A 22,010-nucleotide genomic window follows, 5' to 3' on the forward strand; every position below is an offset into this window, starting at 1 on the left:
CAAATGTAAAATAGATAGCTAGTGGGAAGCAGCCACATAGCACAGAGAGATCAGCTCGGCGCTTTGTGACCACCTAGAGGGGTGGGATGGGGAGGGTGGGAGGGAGACGCAGGAGGGCGGAGATACAGGGATATATGTATATGTATAACTGATACACTTTGTTATAAAGCAGAAACTAACACACCATTGTAAAGCAATTATACTCCAATAAAGATGTTTTAACAAAATGTATTTATGAGTGAATGAAAGGTGACTTGTATTTTCCATGCTTCTGAGTGACCTCATGGTCACTGGGGATCAGATTCACATACTCTTATGGCTCAGAGGATCCACAGGAGATCTTGGAGGGAGCCACACTGCCACTGGAGAAGGTAGCCAGTCTGTGATCCATGACCAGGTGACTCTATGTCCTGGCTTGCCTGGGAGGGTCCTGTGTGTTGGTATATTTATTAATGGCGCCCCCTTTGTTCTCGAGAGTGTCCTGTTTTGGAAGATCTATTGACTGGTCTCCAGATCCTTGATCAAGCCAGGCCTGAACTCCATCCTTGCCCTTCCTCCAGCTGCCTGCTCACTCACCACAAGGAAGCTGATTGGCCCATACTCCCCTCCTACCATGTGCCACGGCCGCTCTCACACACCCTCCCCCGCCTCCTGCCCACAGCTTGCAACTGCAGCGGCCACTCTGAGGAGTGCATGTTTGACCGGGAGCTCTTCCGCAGCTCAGGCCATGGTGGGCGTTGCCTCCGCTGCCGTGACCACACAGCCGGGCCACACTGTGAGCGCTGCCGGGAGAACTTCTATCGCTGGAAGCCACGGACGCCATGCCAGCCCTGCGACTGCCACCCAGCAGGTGAGTGGGCCGCACTGCCCCGGCCCCCACCCTCGCCCACCGCCACGGGCTCCCGCTGCCCTGTGCCCTTCCTCCCCAGGCTCCCTGCACCTCCAATGCAATGACTCCGGCACCTGCATCTGCAAGCCCACGGTGACGGGCTGGAAGTGTGACCGCTGCCTGCCCGGGTTCCACTCGCTCAGTGAGGGCGGCTGCAGGTGAGGGCGGTGGGGACAGTGGGTGTAGATGACCCAGCAAGGGCGCACGGCGGCGGATTTGGACTGAATGATGGGAAGCAGGAGGGAGAGTCCCAAGCCCCTCGGAAGGCAGAGTTGGCAGCAGGTGGTTACCTGGGAGCGGAAGAGGAAGAAGGGATGAAGGCTGACCCCCTGGGGTTCTGCTTCAGGCACCTGGGGGAAGGGAGGCCATTCATGGCAAGGGGAGCACAGGGTGGGGAGAGGCTGAGTCTGCAGTGCTCGTGCGGCATCCAGGGGGACAGAGATGGGCAGGGGCTGCTGGGGTCTGGACCTCAGAAGAGGGTCTAACACTTTACTGTCACTTGATTGAGAAAATACACAATGACCAAAAAAAATAAAGCCCTTATAAATTCAGAAGTACTATTAAATGAGCTTGGCTTTGGTTCATTGCACCAGTCTCCTTGTATATTTGAAAGGCAGTGGAAATGCCATTGGGGAGGTTTGGGGAGTCTCAGATCTCTCTCAAAATACTCAGTGGTTCAGGCATAAAACTGGCCATTAGGTGGGGACCTGGATGCTTCCCCAGGGTCTCTATGGCCTCTGGGCCTCTGTACCTGCCACTTCTCCTACCCTAGAGCATTCTCTTCTCCCTCAACACCCTGCCTCTCCCCGGCCTGTGTCTGAACAAAGTCCTACTCATTCTTTAATTTTCAGCCAAGGTACAACTCCCCACCTCGTTCCCACTCCAGACACCTCATTGGTGCTGCCACAGCCTCTTCTTGTACATTCTCTCCCATAGCTTGTATCAAAGTACAGCATCTACCTGTTTGCCTGTCCATCCTCACTGGACTCTAGGCTCTGTGAGGACAGGGACCATGTCTTATGAGAAGGGGGATGGATGGATGGATGGGTAGATGGATGGGTGGGTGGATGGAAAATGCATGGATGGGTGAGTGAATAGGTGTGTGGGTGGGATGGATAGAAGGATGGAAGGATGAATAAAGGGATCAGTGGATGGAAGGATGAACGGATGGATGGATAAGCAGGTGGGTGGGCAGATAGATCACTGTTCAGGTGAGCGGATGGGTCACTTCCTTCACTCAGTGGGAACAGTAGAGCCAGGGGGCAGGCTCTTGGGTCAGCCTGCCTCCTGTTCCTCTCGGGCGTGGGGAAGGATAGAGAGATTCCTTCCAAGGAGCGTGGGCTATTCCCACTCTGGAGTTGCTCGTTGGACGCTTTCCTCTTGTCCTCTCTCTTTGGCAGACCCTGTGCCTGCAATCCCGCTGGCAGCCTGGGCACCTGTGATCCCCGCAGTGGCCGCTGCCCCTGCAAAGAGAATGTGGAAGGCAACCTGTGTGACAGGTGGGTGTAGCGACCCAATAACAAGCCTGCTGGAAGTGACCTCAGTGGTGGTGGGAAGAGCAGGGGCCATCATCCTCCCAGACTTGGGCAACCCCACCACCTGGCACCCTTCCTGGAACACCATGGATCTGACACCCAGGAAGTTATCTAAAGACTTTACAATACCATTAATACTTTGACCCGCCACCACTGAGAGTTCATAAGCTGTGAAAATACATCTTTTTTCCCCTAGCTCAGAATCCTGAAAAGAAAGAGCTAGAAAGGATAGGAGAGACCATCTAATCCAGGGAGAGCAGATACATGGTACTCGTACCACAACCCTCCCATCTCACACTCAGGGCAGACATCACTAATAGAGCGCTACCACAACCCTCCCATCCCACACCCAGGGCAGACATCACCAATGGACCACAGCAGTTTACCATGAGCTCTACTGTAACCTCAGAATCCTTCTCTACGCCCTGCTCCAAGAAGTTCCCACCAATTGAGCTGAGATTCAAGCTTGTTTGCCATCCTTGCCATCCTATCATGGTACAAATGGAGCTTCTAAGGCTCAATGAGGCAGAAGGACTTTTCCCTGTACTTCCTCCTTCATGTGTTTAGGGGGCCTCCTAGCCCCAGCAATGGGCTGGCAGACAAATGTGGGTTTATGTCCTTGGGCACACTCTGTCCCCTCTTCCTGGCTTCATCTCCAACCTCTGAAGCCTTTGCAGCCAGCGTGGGGTGTGCCAGGGCCTCTTTGATCCTCTGGCCCTGGGCCATGTGTGGGGAACCTGACACGGCAGTATATTGTGGACTCGACTCTTGCCAGACTATGTTGGGCCTCTACTGGTTCAGGAAGAAGCCCGGCCTTGACTCTCACCTTGTCCACGTGGGGCCTGTGGGCCCTGGGGTGGGAGGTCGACTCCCTGCTGGGTCTTCCTTCCCCCAAGACCCCTCAAGCTGAAGAGACAGAGTGGAGTTGGGGGACTAGATCCCACTAGCTCTACACCACTGCCTCGTACCTTGAGGAGGTCCGCCTCTGAGCCTCACTTTACCTGTTTGTGAGATGGGAGGGCTGGTGAGGTGTGTTCGTTGGAGCTGGCCCAGCTTTGGGGTAATTGGCAGCTTCTTATGAATTGGATTCCTCCACCTGGATCGGCCCAAATGGAGCCCCCATGGTGCAAACCAGGAATATGTGTTTGTAAAAGGCCTCTGCAGGGCTCCTGGGAGAAATGGCTGATTCTGGGGCTGGGGCGGGGAAAACACAGGATGAGCCCGAAGCATCTTGTAGAAAACAGGGAAGTGCTTAAAAACAAAACCAGACAAAGACAAACCCAGAAAACCCCAAACCAGGATGGGGGCCTGTGTCAAAAGGACATGAGCGCCAACCTGAAAGAGTTCCCAGAGCTGGAATAAAATAAATAACAACAATATCGGATTATAATGCAAAGTATAAAATAAACATCCACGAGTCCACACTGATATAAATAGATGAGTGAATAAATAAATACAGGGGGATGAAGGGACAAATCTTCCTGGCAGAAGAATTCCACATTATAAATGGAGAAGGAATGAGGGAAATATTAAAGCACTGTTACAATATCAGAGTAACGATCGCTGTAGGCCAGAGCCGCTGATGAATGCTGAAATTCGTGGGCAGAACTTGAGGGAAAAACAGGATATTTGCATAGCCCCCAAATATCTCCCTCAAAATATTTACTAATTACTGTGGTGCTTTCACCATAGGTCCACAATTCTTTGATTACTGCCCCCCTCCCAGAGATGGAGCTTAATTCCCTTCCCCTTGACCCTGGGCTAGATTTAGACTTGCTTTTGACGACTAGAATATGGCAGTTTTGCAGTGGAGAAACCTGGCAGGGACTTCCCTGGTGGTCCAGTGGTTAAGACTCCGCACTCCCAATGCAAGGGGCCCGGGTTCGATCCCTAGTCAGGGAACTCGATCCCACATGCCACAACTAAGAGTTCGCGTGCAGCAACTAAAGATCCCGCACATGGCAACGAAGATCCTGTGTGCTGCAACTAAGACCTGGCGCAGCCAAATAAATTAATATTTTAAAAAAAAAAAGAAAGAAAAGAAAAGAAACCCGGCAGGCAGCGCCTTAACTAAATGGTGAAGGTTAACTTTACCAGTGACATCATACATGACCAGTGATGTCATACATTACCAGTGACATCACACAGGTATCATTTACCCTGATATGATGTGAGAAGAAGGGCACTTTGCCTCTATTTCTTCCCCAAACCCACAGCCCCAGTCTAATCTTGAAAAACACCAGACAAACCCAAACAGTAGGCATTCTACAAAATATCTGACCAGTACTGTCAAAAGTGTCCAGGAAAGACCGAGAAGCTGTTACAGATGAGATTAAGGACACCACTAAATGTAATGCCATGTCCTGGATGGGATCCTGGAGCAGAAAACAGATGTTCGTGGAAAAGGGGGAGAAATCCTAATAAAGTCTGGGGTTTAGGAAATAACGTTAATCACTGTTAATTTCTTGGCTTTGATAAACGTACCCTGGTAATGGCAGATGTTAACATTAGGAAAAGCTGGGTGAAGAGGCCATGGGAACTCGTGTCTACAATCTTTGCAACTCTTCTGTAAATCTGAAATTAAAACAACTTTCCCCAGTGATTCTGGGCTCTGGTTAGTCTAGCTGGGATCCCCCGAATGTAGCCAATTCATCTGGCCCCCGTGGGCATGTCCGCCTCCATTGCAGATGTCGCCCGGGCACATTTAGCCTGCAGTCCCACAGCCCAGCCGGCTGCAGCAGCTGCTTCTGCTACGGCCACTCCAGGGTGTGTGCGGCCGCTCCCCACTTCCGGGAGTACCACATCCTCTCCGACTTCCGCCGGGGTAAGAAGTGCCCCCCCCGCAGCCACCTCCGAGGGGTCTGCTTCCCAGCCCAGCTGGGACGGGCGGTCCTGGGTCCTGCTCTGGGGAGATCCTGCGATGGTGGTATGGGTGAGTGTGGAAAGGAGGGGGCAGCCTCGGGCCCCAGCCCGGGCGTCTCCCACAGGCCTACACACCAGCTGTGCCCCTCTGGGTCCTTCAGTACCCCCAGCACCTACCTGCACCCCTTGGCTCCCTCCTGGCCGCTGCCAGGGGTGGGGGGTGGGCACCTGGCAGCCTTTGGAGACTGTGGGGGAATTTCCAGTTGCTCCTTGGCCCCCTTGGTGTATCCTAGTGCTGGGGATCTGGGCTCGATCCCCTGGCCTCCATTTATTGAGCAGCTGCTGTATGCTAGGCACCATGCGGAGCTCGTTATGCCCATGGAACCTCCTGGATTCCCTGGCAGGTAGATATTCTCATCCCCATTTTACAGATGAGGCAACTGAGGCCCAGAAAAGGAAGGTCACGTAACTTAGTTGTTGGCACCTTGGGTTCATCAGCTCCCGAGTTTTGCTCTTCACTGCTGTGCAGGTCTTCTCTCTAGGTCCAGGGGTGCTGTGGGGACCTGGGTCCCCAGCTCCAGGTGGATCTTTGGAGCAGGAAAGCAGTGGAGCTCTGAATTCTGCATTAAATCATGGCCTGAGTGGGTCCCTGCCATGCCCACTGAGTCTCCCCACCCCCGCATCTACCCCAGGGAGCTAGAACCTCAGGGCTGGCTCTGGGGCGCCCCAGATGCAGGGGGAGCAGTGCGCCCTCTGCTGGACACCACGCAGAAAGCAGGACCGAGCGGGGCTTGGAATGGGGACTGCATTGTGGTCACTTGGGCTGTAGTCCAGGATGTCAGCGTCAGAAGGGACTCATTTTATAGATCCTAGAATAACATCACGATCCTCCTCACTTGGAGCCAAGCCCTGGGTTTGGCACTTCAGTCTCAGCATCTCACGTGATCTCACTAACACCCTCGGCCAGCAGTTCTCAAACTTTTTGACCTCTGGATCCCTTCATGCTCTTGAAAATTAGAGAGAACCTCAAAGTCCTTTTGTTTATGTGGGTTGTTTATACGGATATTTTCTGTATTAGAAATTAAAACAGTAGTTTTTAAATATCTGTGTATTAATTCATTTACAGATGACCGTAGTAAACTTATAACAAAATATAACTTCTGCCTGTGAAAAATAACCCTCTTTTTAAAAGACAAAAAACTTGTAGAAGAGTGCTGCCCGTTTTACATTTTTGCACCTCTCTTTAAGGTCTGGCTTAATAGAAGTCAGCTGATTCTTACCACGGCTTCTGCCATTTAGTCTGTTGTGATATCACACATCCTGTAGCTTCTGGACAATTCTCACCGTGAGAAAGAGAATGAAAAACGCAAATAACATTTTAATGTTATTTAGAAGATAGTTTGACGCCATGGACCCCCTGAAAGAGCCTTAGGGATCTCCCAGGATATTCAAACCAACTTGAGAACTGCTACCGGGACCACAGTACCTCATTGCCCCCATTTTGCAGATGAGGCACTAGCTGGCTTCAGAGAGGTTAAGTAACTTGCCCAGGGTCACACAGCCAGCAAAGGGGCAGAGCCTAGTCTAGCACGGAGGAGCCCCGGACTTCCCCTTTCTGACCTCTTTCTGTTTCTTCATCCCTCCCTCCTCACCCCTTGGGTGCCCCAGGTGTTGGGCCTCCACCCTATTCTCCAGCTGCCACCCTGGAGAGCGCCCTCTGGGGGTCACTTGCTCTGTGCCCGACTGTGCCTGGTGTACTGCCATCACCAGAGGGAGGGTGGACTGAACTGGGACTGGGGTCCCACCCTGACCTGGCCACTTCCTAACCAGGTGGCCTCCCTGGGTGCAGTGGGGCTCGTGGCACACACACCTGGAAGGACGGGGTGGTGAGGTCACGGGGGAGGAAATCCTCTAAAGACCTGAAGACGAGGTCAAGTCCAGTCTCGTTAGAGACGGCCCACAGTGGGGTCTCCGGGCTGTCCTCATGTCCTCATCATGTGCTCAAAGCCCAGTGAAGGGGACTTCCCTGGTGGTCCAGTGGTTAAGACTCCATGCTCCCAATGCAGGGGGCCCAGGTTCGATCCCTAGTCAGGGAACTAGATCCTGCATGCTGAAGCTAAGAGCCTACATGCTGCAACTAAAGATCCGGTGTGCCACAGTTAAGACCCGGCGCAGCCAAATAAATAAATATATATTTAAAAAAAAAAAAACAAAAACGCCCACGGAAGGGGCAGGGCAGGCCCAGAGGTCTGACTGTGCCCCAACAGAGCCGGGTCTCTGAGCCTCCTAGCTCCTTCTGGAGCCACCTCCCACCCCAAGACCCCCGTCCTGATCTGGAACGGGGATCCGAGCTGCCTGGCTCTGGGCACGGAGCGTTTGCTAGCACCAGCCGGCTCTCATCCCCCCCCTGGCCGGTCTCTAGAACAGTCTCTCCCCTCCCTGGGTCCTGGTGTTTCAGGCTGCACTCAGGCCTCTGGGGGTCGCCCTTGGGACCCGGGAAAGGGTGTGAAGTGGGAGGGGGCAGAGGCCACCCTGCAGGGCCTCACAGGGGCGTGTGTGTGTTTGCTGTCCAGGAGCCGAGGGCTGGCGGACCAGAAGCGTGGGGGGCCCAGAGCATCCTGCACAATGGAGCCCGAGGGGGCTTCTCCTGGACCCAGAGAACAAGGAAGAGCTCACAGCACCAGGTACCTGCCTCCACAGGCAGGGGCAGGGCTGCCCGTGTTCATTTCCTGCGGCTGCTGTCACCGATTACCACCAACGTAGTGGCTAAAAGCAACGCAGATGTATTCTCTTCAGTGTTCTAGAGGTCGGAAGTCGAAAACGGGGCTTGCTGGGCTGAAATCGCGGTGTTGGCTGGGCTGTGCTCCTTCTGGGGGAGGCTCTGGGGGAGAATCCGTTCCCTGGCCTTTTCCAGCTTCTCCAGGCGGCCGGCATCCCTCTGCTCGTGGCCCTTCCTCCTCCTTCAAAGCCGATCAAATCTTTCTGACACCACCTCTTCTGCCTTCCTCTCCCATCTTTGAAGGACCCTTGTGATTACATTGGGCCCAGCTGGATAATCTAAAATAATCTCTCTATTTTAAGGTCCGGCTGATTAACAACCTTAATTCCACCGCAACCTTAATTGCCCCCGCCATGCAGCACAACATATTCACAGATTCCAGGGATCAGGACCTGGACACTTTTGGGGGCCATTTTCCTGCCGACCACGTGCCCCTCAGCCTCTGCTTCCTCATCACAGCCTTGCCACCCAGGGCTCCCTCAGGCCACTGTCGCACCCCAGACAATCTCTGCACGTTTCCTATCAGCGTCTCACCCCGCCAGGCCACCGCACCCCCATGCCCGGGGCCATGGTATTCCTGTAGAAGCAAGAAGTTCTAGATTATTCTGAACCACTCCCCACCAACTAGGGCAGCTTTGGTCTCCTGGAAACTGTATCAGACCAGGAGCCTGGAGCCCATTCTTAGCTCCACTGTGGCCAGATCTGGGGTCCACTGGCTCCCTTCACCCAGTCCTGCCCTTTCCCTCTCTCTGCAAGAGGGACTAGAGAGGTGGCACTCAGACATCTGAGCAGCTGTGTGGATGCAGCACCCATGCGCCCTGAAGCCAGGAAGCAAAGGACATGGGGTCCTCGGGTCCCCTCCTGGGGCAGGTGTTCCAAGTTCAGAAGCCCGAGAGCAGAAAACACGCTCTGTTCCCTCGCTGCTTTGTCAATGGATTTAAGAAAAAGGAGTTATTCACTCAAAAAGTGTTTGCTGGGTTCTCTGTTGAGTGTGCTGGGCACACTGCAGTGGGCAGGGCAGGTGGTGGACGAACTCAACCGTTTTTATTTCACTTCTTTTTACGCACACATTCAACAAACACTCGTGAGTACAGAGGGCCTGAAGGGAGGAAGGATGGGGTGTCTTTTGGTCCCTTTCCTTCTGTGTCATGATTTTCTGCCTAAGCACTTGGCTAATACAGAGAAATGACAAAGTAAGACAGGCTATGATAGGGCCCCTTGGTCCTTTGTGCATCTGCCTTCTTTCCACTGGAAGCAAGTTCTGATTCCCATGGAAAGTGTGGCCCGTGGGGGCTGTCAGTGCCCCTACTTAGTCACACGTGTGGCACGCTTGCCTGGTACTCGCTTTGAGCCTCACTAAATGCCATGGATGCGGGTCCCTAGGGATTCTGAGCTCACGGGGTGTTGGGCGTCATGAGCGCTGCGTGAACGGGCAGGCAGGTGCCACCGCCTTGCATACTGTGAGTTTCTCCTCTGCTCCTGTACAGACTTCCTTGTCCCATGGCACTTCACTTACAAAACCCAAGGTCCAAGATAAAAGTCTTAAGAGTGTCAAGATAGTGACAGCAGAGCATTAAGCCAGGCGTGGGGCCCCAGGTAACTGCCAGGGTCACATGCCCAGGAAGCCAGCCCTGTCTGCGGAGGTATGCGTGGGCCACTCTCAGCATCTTCTGTGCAGGGACCCTTTGATTTTGTAGTTTTATCTTTTGAAGGTTTAATTGCCAATAAAATCAGTGTAGACATGTAAAATCCAGCTAATTAAGTGAAGACCGTCAAAGCTGCCCTCTCTTGTCTTCAGAGAAGTTCCTGGGAGACCAGCGGTTCAGCTATGGGCAGCCCCTCACACTGACATTCCGGGTCCCGCCCAGGGGCTCCCCCATCCCTGCGAGGCTGAGGCTGGAAGGGGCGGGTCTGACCTTGACTCTGCGGCATTCCAGCTCTCCCAGCCACCTGGACGCCAGACAGCCGGGGGAGGTCCAGCTCAAGTTCCTGTAAGTGTCCTGCTCTGTCCTGAGAGATGGGGTCGAGCAGTCGGGGTGGTCCCTGAGGTCCAGGCACACTTGGTTCCCCGGGGTCTGGGGGCTCCCGCCCTCCCCACTCCTGCTGGAGGCTTCCTGGCACCACCTGCCCCGGGCCTCAGGTTCTGCTTTGACCCCCTCCCCCTGCCAGGTTGCAAGAGACCTCCGAGGACGTGGACCCTCCGCTGCCCCCCTTCCACTTCCAGCGGCTGCTCACCAATCTGAGTGCTCTGCACATCCAGGCCAGCGGCCACAGCGCCAGCCCTTCCGGTTTGTCATGATAGGGACACCCCCGGCCCCCAAACCAGCCAGGCCCCCGGGCTCTTTCGTGCATAGCCTTGTTGAGTCCTCACAGCAGGTGGTCACCGTCCCCACTTTACCACGAAGGAGTCTGAGGCTCAGAGAGGTTGGGACACTTGCCCAAGTTCATATAACCAGTAAGGGCAGCAGGAGTGGGTGCTGAGAACAGAGGCAGGGGCTGGACAGGTGAGGGGCCTGAGGATGGGCAGCTCTAAGGGACGGGTGCTTGGCCACAAGGCAGCCAAGAACCTGGCGTGGTCGCACCATGGCGGAGTCCGCCATTGCCAGGAGGCCGGACTCTAGAGGGCCCTAGGTTGGTGCTGGCCGCAGGGGATCGCTTCCCCCTGCTGGTGATCGGAGGTGTTGCGCCTAGAGAAAGCCTGGTTTCTAAACCCTCTCAACCAACCAGCTAAGTCATCACAGCTTCAACCGGGACTTCTCACCACCTCCCATCCTGGTCACTGGGTGATTGCCCTGATGGTCCTCTGACTGTTCCTGGTTCCTCCCTTTTTCCTTAATGTACTTTCTCTCCTCTCCATCCCGTACCTGTATGTGCCTAGACCAGGTATCCTCCATGCCCCTTTTTAGAACAGATCTTTCATATACAGCACCCCTTTTACTATCTGGAAATGAAATTCACAGATGTTATAACCTAGACACAATTTTGAAAAAACAGTATAATATTCTAACTGTAGTACACAGAATAAATAAAAGGAAAGTAAATGATATTTTAAAATAACCGTATGAATTCCAAACAGTCACTGCTTCTAGGAAGGTGATTTGCTCCTTTTGAGAACCCCTGGCTTAGATGGCCAGCTTTTCCTGGGGCCCCTTTGAGTCCAAGGCTTGGGGGTTGTAACCCAGCCCCCTCCAGCCCCAGACCTTCCTCCTCTTTGGGGCTGTGGTTTAATTGCCTTCATCCCCATCATCCTTGCCAGTACTCCCTGCTCCCCAGACCCCCCCTTGCAGGAATTTCATTTTTACTCTTTCCAGCAGCTTCCAGAACTTCCTTCTGTCACTCACTCAGCCGTCAGTTAACAGATGTTTACAAAGCACCTACTTAGGCCAGGCCTGTGCTGGGGGTGAAGTGGAGACGCACGTGGACATATTGATACTCATCTCACCCCACCCCCCAAACCTCCTCTGCCCACTGATAACGTTCTGGGGTGTATCACTCCAGACCTTTCTGTGTGCATGTACTTACATTTGTATTTTTTTAATGCAGAAATGTGATCCCACAGTATAATGATCTGCCACTTGCTTTTTTCAGCTAACGGTGCATCCTGGAGGTTGTTAATTGCCTTACACGTAGAAAAGCCTGGCTCTCTATGTCCACCGCGTATCACTCCGTGGTAGAGATGCTCCGTAAAGTTTTACCCATCCCCCTATTCATAGGTGTTGAAGTGGTTTCCAGCTTTTCACCGCTGCCAGCAGCGCTGCAGGGAACAGCTTCGTATAAAGGTCTTTTATCCTCGTGCAAGTGTGTCTTTAGGACAAATTCCTCAAAACGGAAACGTTAGGTCAAAGAGTGTACATTTTACATTTTGACACATGCTATCATATTTTGCTTCAGCAAGGCTGTGCCAATCTATATTCTGATGACAGTGTCCACTCTCCTCCCCTATTTACCTGCTCTGGTTTCCTGCCAGCGTTTACAGGTAGTTTTTATATTTTGTCCCAAGTTTCTAGTTGTTTTCTGTGGGAAGCTTGGTCTGATAGGAGCTACTCCCCTGTTGCTAGGAGCAGGACCTCGTGATTTGTATTCCCACAGTCCCGTGCCTGAGTTCCCCGCACCCACATCCTCCACTGTCACTGATCTGTAAAATGCTCACCAATCTGAGGGTCGTGAATGATAGCAGTCTTTAAATGTACACGTCTTTAATAACCAGTGAGAGTGAATGTCTTTCTGTAAAATTCCCAGCCATATCTATTTCTCCTTCTGAAAATTACCTATTTTTTCCTTTGCCCTTGGTCTGTTTTTTAAACATCGTAAGTGATCCATGGACTGCCTTTGTATACGTGGGCCAATAACCCTTTGCCTTTTACATATGTGAATAGGAAGGTTTGGGGGAGAAACATGTGCATGGAACGCTCTCCTTCTCTCTCTCCTCGATCTGCAGGCCCAGTGTTCCTGACTGAGGTCCGGCTCACGTCGGCCCGGCGGGGGCTCTCCCCCCCAGCCTCCTGGGTGGAGACTTGCTCATGTCCCAGGGGCTACACGGGCCAGTTCTGTGAGTCCTGTGCTCTGGGATACAAGAGGGAGACACCACTGGGGGGTCCCTATGCCAGCTGTGTTCCCTGCACCTGTAACCAGCATGGCACCTGTGACCCCAACACAGGTGAGTCTCCCTGCATCCCCCCCACCCCCGCAAGGCCACCTGGGCACACAGAACAGCGAGATGAGTACTGACCTGCACGGGGTCAGCTATGAGCATGTAAGTGATCACAAAAAACAATACCGATAAAATGGTGTACTCGAGTCCCTCCAAGTGCTAGGCACCTTTTTATATGCTATGTCATTGAATCCTGCAAAAACCCCTGGCGGTGCCAGGACCATTCCTGTCCCGTCTTACCGGTGAAGGACCTAAAGTGCAGGGAGGCTGCACGGCCAATAGGTGGCAGAGCTACTCCTCCCACAAGTTCAGTACCAGCTATTCATCCCCACTTGTAGCAGAGGAAACCTGGGGAAAGACCTCGCCCACAGTCACTGAGCAGGAGACGCCTGACAGGGGCTGGACGCTGGTCCCTCGCACAGGAGGTGGGAGGGTCAGCGCCCTGCTGCTCTTCTGGAGCTGCTGGGGTCTCCGGAAAGGGAATGTCTTTTCTCAGCTGACAAAGCACAGTAACCTGGGAATGAACAGGCCAGCCAGGGTGGGCATGCACCGGCGACATGAGGGGCCTCCCCGCTTCTTGTGCCCATGGCAGGCATCACTAATCGAGCCAGATGAGACCTCATAGTCCTTCTATGCAGGGCTCCAGGAGAGTTGTCGCATGAGATGGGACTAGTTTGTCATCCCTCGGAGCCCCTTGCCTTGGCGTGACCTCCAGCTCCATTTGGGCGAGTCCTCATCTGTAAAATGGGCACAGCAGCCACTGCCGTCCACCCTGGATGGGAGGAGGGGTAGTGAGCGTGTGGGTGCTGGGCCGAGACAGGGACCAGTGGGAAGCAGGGCAGGTGTGACAGCTCCCCCTGGATGCCACCCCTGCTCTGCCTGTCCGCCCTGCGTCCCCTCCCCTCCTGTTCCCCTCAGTCCCTGCTGGGTGCTGCTGGGGGCCTCTGGGAAGTGCTGGTCTTGCTTAACCCCTTCTCGGCCAGGCTCCTCCCTTAGTCCCTGGCAGTGGCTCTGAGAAGACTCCAGATGCTGTGGGGCTGGAGAAGGGGGTTTGCAGAATCCCCTTCATTAGAAACCAGTGGGCAGAGACGGGGGTTCTGTTCTATGAGACCAGGAAACCTCTGGAAACCCATAGACCCCCTAAACGGGCACCTCATGTCAAGGCCAGAATCCTGGGTCTGTGTCACTGTCCCTGAAGTTAAGAAGACACGGAGGCTTCAATTAAAAGGAAAAAGAGGACACAGAGGAAGAGGAAAAGGAAAACCGTGACAGCAAATGCTAGCTGTATCGTCAGCTGGTTCGGTTACAGGTTTTGGAATACAAAATAATAATGACGACAGTAATAATAATTGTGTGCGAGAGACTGTGCAGGGCACTTTGACTGCATGGCCTCACTGAATCCTGATGAAAATCTTTTGAGGTCAGAGCCATTTATGCCCATTTTGCAGGTGAGGACGTTGAGGCACAGGGGTGCCCAGGTTCACACGGTCAGTAAGTGGCGGATGTGAACCTGGGGTGGACGCTTCATCCCTGGGCTATGCTGCCTCCACCTTGGAAGTGTCCCCACCCCTTTTCTGCCTGGGACGGGCTCTGTGGCCCCCACGGCCAGAAGCCTGCCTGCTGTCGCTGGAGCGTCTGGGCTCAGACAGTGGTGACCAGGTCCTTGTCTTGCCCCTCAGGGATCTGCCTATGCGGCCACCACACCGAGGGCCCGTCCTGTGAGCACTGCTTGCCAGGTTTCTACGGCAACCCCTTCACAGGCCAAGCCGATGACTGCCAGCCCTGTCCGTGCCCTGGACAGTCGGCCTGCGTGACCATCCCAGAGAGCAGAGAGGTGGTGTGTACCCACTGCCCCCCGGGCCAGAGAGGTGAGTGGCTCATGCCCTGGGGCCCTGCCTCTGCCCGGCCTCCAGGAGTGAGTCCTGGGTCTGGAGTGTGACAGATGACGGAGGGCCCCGCTTAGGGGTGACAGGCCTGACCTCTGGGGACACTGAGTCTCATAGCCCCATAGCCAGGCCCCGGGCTGAATGGGTTCCTGTCAGAACTTGGGCCACTGAACATACCACGTGGGATTTTGGAAATCCTCATGTCCGGTCCTGGCCCCGCAGAGCCTGGTTTAGTACCTTAAGACAGAGTTCAGGAATCCGTATTCTTATCAAGTTTCCTGGCTGATTCTTTTACATAGATAAGGTGGAAAACCTCTGATTGAACTTGCAGCTTTAAAAAAATGTCGTCATGGGAATTCCCTGACAATCCAGTGGTTAGAACGCGGCGCTTTCACTGCCGTGGGCCTGGGTTCAATCCCTGGTCGGGGAACTAAGATCCTGCAAGCCACATGGCGCATCAGATAGATAAATAAATAAATAAATAAATAAATAAATAAATAAAATTTTAAACTGTCACCAGATAAATGTCTGAAGCAGAAGTGTCCCCATCCCCAGCCCTCTGCCTGTTTCTCATTCCCGCTCCAGGACTCAGAGTCATCCTAGGCAGCTGATTTTTTTTTTTAAAAAACAGCTTTATTGAGATATTATTCACATACCCTATGATTCACCCATTTAAAGTGTACAGTTCAATGGTTTTTTGGTATATGCCATTATTGATTTTTTTTAATTTTGGCAAAATACGCATAACATAAAATTTGCCATTTTAACCATTTTTAAGTGTACAATTCACTGGCCTTAAGTACGTTCACAATGTTGTGCAACCATCACCACCATCCATCCACAGAATTTTTTTTAATCATCCTAAATAGAAACTTCACACCCATTAAATTATTGTTTAATAGTTCTCCCTCCTCACAGCCCCTGCCATCCACCATTCTAGTTTCTGTCTCTGAATTTGACTATTCTGGGTACCTCATGTAAGTGGACTCAGACGGTGTTTGTCCTTTTGTGTCTAGCTTCTTTGTTTCCTCCTTCCTTCCTTCCTTCCTTCCTTCCTTCCTTCCTTTCTTGCTGCGTTGGGTCTTTGTTGCTGCACGCGGCCTTTCTCTAATTGCGGCGAGCAGGGGCTACTTTTCATTGCGGTGCGTGGGCTTCTCATTGCAGTGGCTTCTCCTGTTGCGGAGCACGGGCTCTAGGCGTGTGGGCTTCAGTAGTTGTGGCATGCAGGCTCAGTATTTGTGGCTCGCAGGCTCAATAGCTATGGCGCACGGGCTTAGTTGCTCCTCAACATGTGGGATCTTCCTGGACCGGGGCTTGAACCTGTGTCCCCTGCATTGGCAGGTGATTCTTAACCACTGCGCCACCAGGGAAGCCCTGTGTCTGGCTTGTTTCACTTGGCATAATGTTCCAGGGTTCCCAGACATCTGGTTCTACATCTAGTACCTGTGGCTGCATCAGGACAGCCCATTACCTCGGTCCTGTCAGATGCCTGCTTTGTTGGGACCACTCTGAAAGCAGCTCCCTGACGGCTAGCAGGGCTGGGGAGATGCCCCAGAGCACGGGTCCCAAGAACTGAGGGAGTGAGGTCCCACCACAGGACCCTGCCCCCTGCCATCATGATGCCCCTCTGTTTCCATAAACTTCCCCATATCTCCTGGCTCCCTACCTGTGGCTTCCTCTGGTCTGCAACACGAGGGGATCCCACTCAGTGAGGGGGGGACACTTAGAGAAGTTACCCAAGGGAGGGTTTCGGGGGAGCATGGCACTGCTGTCCACAGAGGGAACCCTGGGAAGGCTGCCTGGGGTCGACATTAGGCCCTGGGGCTTTGTACCAGTTCCTGTCTTTATCACACCAGCATCCTTCAGGTCCCGCCAAAGCCCTCACCCAGGCAGTCTGAGCAGAGAACTCACCCAGACAGTCTGAGCCGGGACTGACCAGGGTCAAGTCCTGATCCCTGCCTGCCTCACTTGTTTACCATCCTGAACCCTTGCAGCTGCCTCCTACCTGGGAGCTGTCCTCACTTGGTCCCAGGTGGATGGCAGGTTAACTATGGAGACCACATTCTTCAAAATGGTGTTTGCCCGTCTTACTTGTTTTTTTGGCCACGCTGCGCAGCTTGCAGGATCTTAGTTCCCTGACCAGGGATTGAACCCAGGCCCTCTGCAGTGAGAGCGTGGAGTCCTAATCATTGAATTTCCCCCTCTTACTTCATGTCTATTTCAGAGTCTCAAAGCCAGACATTAGCCTCTACCTTGAACTCCATTCAGATTTTTCTTTTCCTTCCTTTTCTCTCTTTTTTTTTCATCTCTTCCTTAGTATTCCTCCTCTCCGTGTTCAAGGTTGCCCACCTTTAGTCGCATTAACTTGATTTCAACTGGACCAATGAACTTTGAGGACGCAGGGAGCCCACAACTATTTTTCACCACGACAGTAGCTATTTTTTAAATTATAAAGTTAGTAATACTCATTGTAACAATGTAAACTGTTTGTAAAAGTGTAAAGAGGAACATGAATGTGCATACAAGCAAGAAGACAGCTTAAGATGCCCATCATCCTGCCACCCCCAGAGTGCCCCCAGTCGTCTGTTTCATGCAGATATACACAGAGAGGAAGGTGTATTTACCAAGAATGATCTGCCACTGCATGAAGCACATGGTACAAGTGTGTTCTTTTATGCCCCATCTGTGTTCAGAGTGAATCTCCCAGGCCATGACCCTCCAAAGGCCTCCTCACACACCATCTTTTTTGAGACTCACAGTAACCCTGGGGCTGGAAGATAAAGCAGCAGCCCCAGATCAAACCCAGGAAGCAAGGTGGGAGTATGAAATAAACAGTCCAAATGGAGTTCAGAAACCATGAGAAGCAGAAAAGGCAAAGGGGTCAGAAACCACAAACGAAAAAGCAACCACAGCTGAGGGAGGGAGACGGGGGAGAGGATGAGGGACAGAAGGGTGAAGAAGAGGGTGAGAGTGCTGTTGAAGATGGAGACAAGGAAGACGATGATGAAGATGATGAAGATAATCAAGTTGATGCTAATGATGAAGATCAAGATGGTGATGAAGATGATGATGAAGGTGATGATGATGAAGATAATGATGAAGATGATGGATGATAACGATGACAAAGATGAGCAAGATGAAGATGACGTCGACAAAGGTGGTGATGACGATAATGATGAAGATGATGGTCAAGGCGCTGATGAAGAGACTGGTGATGATGAGGAGAATGTGGGTGATGACATGATGACGAGGAGGGTGATGATGGTGAATGGGTGACAACAGCCACTACTGTTGAGCACCAGCCATGTGCCAGGACCTGTGTTAAGTGCTTTGCACAAGTGATCTCACCAAACCTTCTCAACAGTCCTTTGAGGTAGCTGCCATTATTGTCCCCACTCTGCAGACAAGGAGCCCAAGTTCAGAGAGGCACAGTGACTTGCTTAAGACCACACAGCCTGCTAATGGCCCAGCTGGGCCCTGGCCCCAGGTCAGACTGATCCCAGAGCCCCTGCTCTGCTCCACAAGGAGACTTGAGGGAGCTCACTTTGGTTCGTGCCCGGCCTCATCCCTCAGGGACCCAGCGGGCTGGGTTCCTCAATCACACAAGATTTCTCCTTTCCCAGGGTGGCGCTGTGAGATCTGTGATGATGGCTTTTTTGGGGACCCGCTGGGGCTCTCTGGGGCCCCCCAGCCCTGCCAGCTGTGTCAGTGCAGTGGGAACGTGGACCCCAACGCAGTGGGCAACTGTGACCCCCTGTCCGGCCGCTGCCTGCGATGCCTACACAACACGACAGGTGCCCACTGTGAGAGCTGTCAGGAAGGCTTCTACGGGAGCGCCCTGTCCCCTCGGCCCGCAGACAAATGCATGCGTGAGTGCCCCCCTCCCAGACCCACAGGGTGGGGCGTGGTGGGCCCCTTCTCCACCAGATCCAGCTGGCTGCTCTGCAAGGCTGTGCAACCTTAGGCAGGTTACTCACCTTCCCTGTTGCCTTGTCAAGAAAGTGTAAGGGTTTGCTCATCTCCGAGGTCTTTCAGCCTTGGGATCTGATCAACTCTGACCCTGTGATTTTTTTTTTTTTTCTTGCCTGGATAATTCAGCACTTATCTCACGCTCCACAGTTGGCATGCAAGACTGTCCCAGATGGCCTGTGCCACTCATCATGTTTGTCCTGCCCCTGGGCTTCCTGTCAGGCCGTGCCTCCCCACCGAGATGCTCAGCCCTCTGCGCCCTCTCAGAGGGCCACAGCGTGCATGAGCTCGTGGGAGGCTTCCAGAAGTGCTGCAGGGAGAAGCTCAGCATTTGCCCCAAACTCACGTGCTCCTGAGCCCCTGCTCCTTGCAGCACCTGTCAGCCTCTTGTTTTATGGGGCCCAGGAGAGCAGAGACAAGTGACCCAAAACAGTGGGAACAGAGGTCTGCCCCTAACCCCCAACCAAGTTTCTGGCCTTCTCTCCAGCCTGTGGGGACTCAGGGCAGGCTCAGAAGGGCCATCTGCCACCACGACTATTCTGGGCTGTCTGTCCAAGGACATAGAAAATGGGCTGAGACTTGAGCCCAGCCCTAGAACCTTTTTTCAGAGACTGCTTAGGAGTCTGAGCTAAACGTGAGTCATCTCTGTGGGCTCCCCATCTTCTCTGCCTCTCCTGGGTCCCCAAAGGTTGAGCAGATGGTCGGCATGGCTCCCCAACTTGCCTTCCCGCTCCCACCCCCAGCCTGCAGCTGCCACCAGAAGGGCTCAGTCAGTGAGCAGAGGCCCTGTGACCCAGCGACCGGCCAGTGCGCCTGCCTGCCTCACGCGACCGGACGGGACTGTGGCCACTGCAGCCCTGGCTTCTACCACCTCCAGCCTGGCAGGGGCTGCCGGAGGTGGGTGGGGCGAGGCTGTGGGTGCCCTTCCCCTGGGTGTTTCTCCAGGAGGGAAGAAGTCGCCAGGGAGCCTCCAGAGAGGGGCCTGGCTTGGCATGCGTCATCCCAGGCCCACTGCCAGGTACACTGTGCCCTGCACTGAAGGGGGACAAAGGGACGGTCCCTTGGGGGTCAGATTCATGGCCCTGCCAACCCAGGATGCGGGCCAAGAGCAGCCCTAAGGGATGTCCAGGTGGGCAGGGGCTGGTTTGGTCTCTGATTCCCTTCTCGGTAACTCCGTCACTCTGTGACCTTTTGGGCCACGGCAGCAGCTTAGATACCATCTTTACGGAGCAGTGGAGAACTCCAGGGAAATGCCCAGTGAAGCAAACAGGTTTCTTCCTGACCAGACTTCTCAGGCCTTTAATATGCTAATTGCATTGTGACTTTCCAACTGAAGGGTATAGTCCAAATGTATATATGTCCCCATACCTTTTTTTGGGATGGGGGGAGCATTTTATGAGACTGTGCTTTCCGGGGCACAGCTTGAGGGAAGCTGTTTGACGTGTGCAGACACAGAGATGGGGCCTTGTCAACAGAGGGCGTGATCACCAGCCCTAGCCGGCAGAGGTGGGGCTGGGAGTGGCCCAGAGCTGGACTCAGACCTGGGTCCCTTCCCTTATTGTAGCTGCAAGTGCCACCCGCTGGGCTCCCAGGAGGACCAGTGCCACCCCGAGACCGGGCAGTGCCCCTGCCGTCCAGGCGTCGAGGGCCAGGCCTGTGACAGATGCCAGCTGGGTTTCTTCGGCTTCTCCATCAAGGGCTGCCGGGGTAAGGAAGTCGGGTCCTTCCCAGGCTGCCTAGAGAATGAGGCTTCTAGGAAAGAGGACCAGTGGGGAAGATGGCCATGCAGCAGGAGAGAGATCAGATACGGGGCAGGTTTTCTTAGAGCAGCCGTGGGAACATGGAGTGAGTGAGCAGAGCAGAAGACAGCATAGGAGGCCAAGAATCTAGTCCTAGACTCCACTGCTAAATTCCTGTGTGCCTGGGGCCATCAGGTCACCTCTCTGGGCCCCATTTGTACGGTTAGACTGTATGGCAGTCCTAAACCTGACTGGTCCTCAGATCCCAGGGGCACTGAAATAACTCAGGCCCTCAGTCATCACCTCCAACCTTCTGAATCAGTCTCCCAGGAAGGACCCAGGAATGTACTTGAGCTGCCCACGGGGTCTGGAGCAGCCAGGTGCAAGGTTGCAGGGGACCTGGGGGTTCCAGTGTGGGGTGGCCATCAGGGCACCCAGCGCCGTCTGCCCCGGCCCCCCCCAGCCTGCAGGTGCTCCCCGCTGGGCGCCGCCTCGGCCCAATGTCATGAGAACAGCACGTGTGTGTGCAAGCCCGGCTTTGTGGGCTACAAGTGTGACCTCTGCCAGGACAACTTCTTCCTCACGGCCGGCGGCACACACTGCCAGGAGTGCCCGTCCTGCTACGCCCTGGTGAAGAAGGAGGTGAGCCCTCCCCATCCAGGCCCTGCCCAGGGCCGCTGCACCTTCTGTTCATTTCATGCCCTCAGTGAGCACCAGCTCTGTGCTGGGCACCGGGAAATGCCCACTTACCCACAGCTCTCAGGCCTTCAGGGACCACCAGCCACCTCCTTCTTGTGCCCACCCAGCCACCTGGCCCAGCCCCACCTCTGCCCTTCCCTGGCTCCTGAGCGGACAGGAGAAAGGTGGCTCCTGCGGCATGTCCTTCCCGACCACCCAGGCCGAGGTCTCACACTTTTTCAAGTTCAATGGGGACGAGACCACAGAAGGCCCTTTGAAGGAGGGTCAGGAGGAGGGCAATGCCCATTATGGGACACAAGTAGTATTTCAAGCAGGGAGGTGGTGTCGCGCAGGGGTCAGGAGCATGACCTCTGGGGTTCCCCAACCCCCCCCCACCAACCCTGTTAGTTGTCACATGCCCAGGCAGGTGACAGCCTTGGTAAGTTTCAGTGTGTCTCTCCTACTCCAAAATGAAATAGTTCAGGCCTGCAGCCCCTTACCTGAAACCAGTGATGGTTCTGTAGAAAGATAGGATGGTGTGTGCTGAATATTAGGTACCACTCCCAGCGGTGCCTGGGCCAGCCCCCTAATCAAACCCAGTGATACATCTGCAGGAAAACAGGTGAATAGTCACACCAAGGGGGTAAATAAAGATCATAAGTAGCCTTGTTCAGAGCAGTTTAGTTTCTAAATGAGTGCAGGGTTTTTTCAACCTGATTTTGCCACCCAATAAGGAATGGAAAGCTTTGCAGGTTTTCAGAGCATTTTGGACTTTGGAATCGAGGCGTGGGCTCGGGACCTGTATCCCCTGCCCCTTAGGGTGGTTACAAGGTGAACGTGAGCTGGTGCGTGGCCAGCAGTCGCTCATACCTGGCCCCTAGCAAGTGCTCCATAAATGCATGTATTGTTCATATGATTGAAAGAATGGGGCTCGGAGACATTGCAAAGCACACTTACTCAGCCTGCAAGGATCACATGCCTGCTCTGTGCCAAGTCCTGGGAACATAGCAAAACAGACAGAA

The 22,010-nt window shown here is 53.8% G+C and overlaps 1 protein-coding gene across 3 annotated transcripts in view; it reads left to right on the forward strand.

The window, feature by feature from the left end:
• LAMC3 (laminin subunit gamma 3) overlaps positions 1-22,010 on the forward strand; it is a 60,975-nt gene that overhangs the window by 23,519 nt on the left and 15,446 nt on the right. For all 3 annotated transcript variants that reach the window (XM_059925847.1, XM_059925848.1, XM_059925849.1), the window contains exons 5-17: positions 662-850; positions 930-1,047; positions 2,290-2,388; positions 5,112-5,248; positions 7,860-7,970; positions 9,864-10,056; positions 10,235-10,353; positions 12,504-12,722; positions 14,396-14,584; positions 18,226-18,471; positions 19,315-19,468; positions 20,136-20,278; positions 20,774-20,952. In XM_059925847.1, the coding sequence (XP_059781830.1) occupies positions 662-850; positions 930-1,047; positions 2,290-2,388; positions 5,112-5,248; positions 7,860-7,970; positions 9,864-10,056; positions 10,235-10,353; positions 12,504-12,722; positions 14,396-14,584; positions 18,226-18,471; positions 19,315-19,468; positions 20,136-20,278; positions 20,774-20,952 (2,096 nt within the window). The remainder of the gene's footprint in view (positions 1-661; positions 851-929; positions 1,048-2,289; positions 2,389-5,111; positions 5,249-7,859; positions 7,971-9,863; positions 10,057-10,234; positions 10,354-12,503; positions 12,723-14,395; positions 14,585-18,225; positions 18,472-19,314; positions 19,469-20,135; positions 20,279-20,773; positions 20,953-22,010) is intronic.

This window comes from Balaenoptera ricei, chromosome 6 (genome assembly GCF_028023285.1).
Source record: "Balaenoptera ricei isolate mBalRic1 chromosome 6, mBalRic1.hap2, whole genome shotgun sequence".
Taxonomy (NCBI): Eukaryota; Metazoa; Chordata; class Mammalia; order Artiodactyla; family Balaenopteridae; genus Balaenoptera; species Balaenoptera ricei.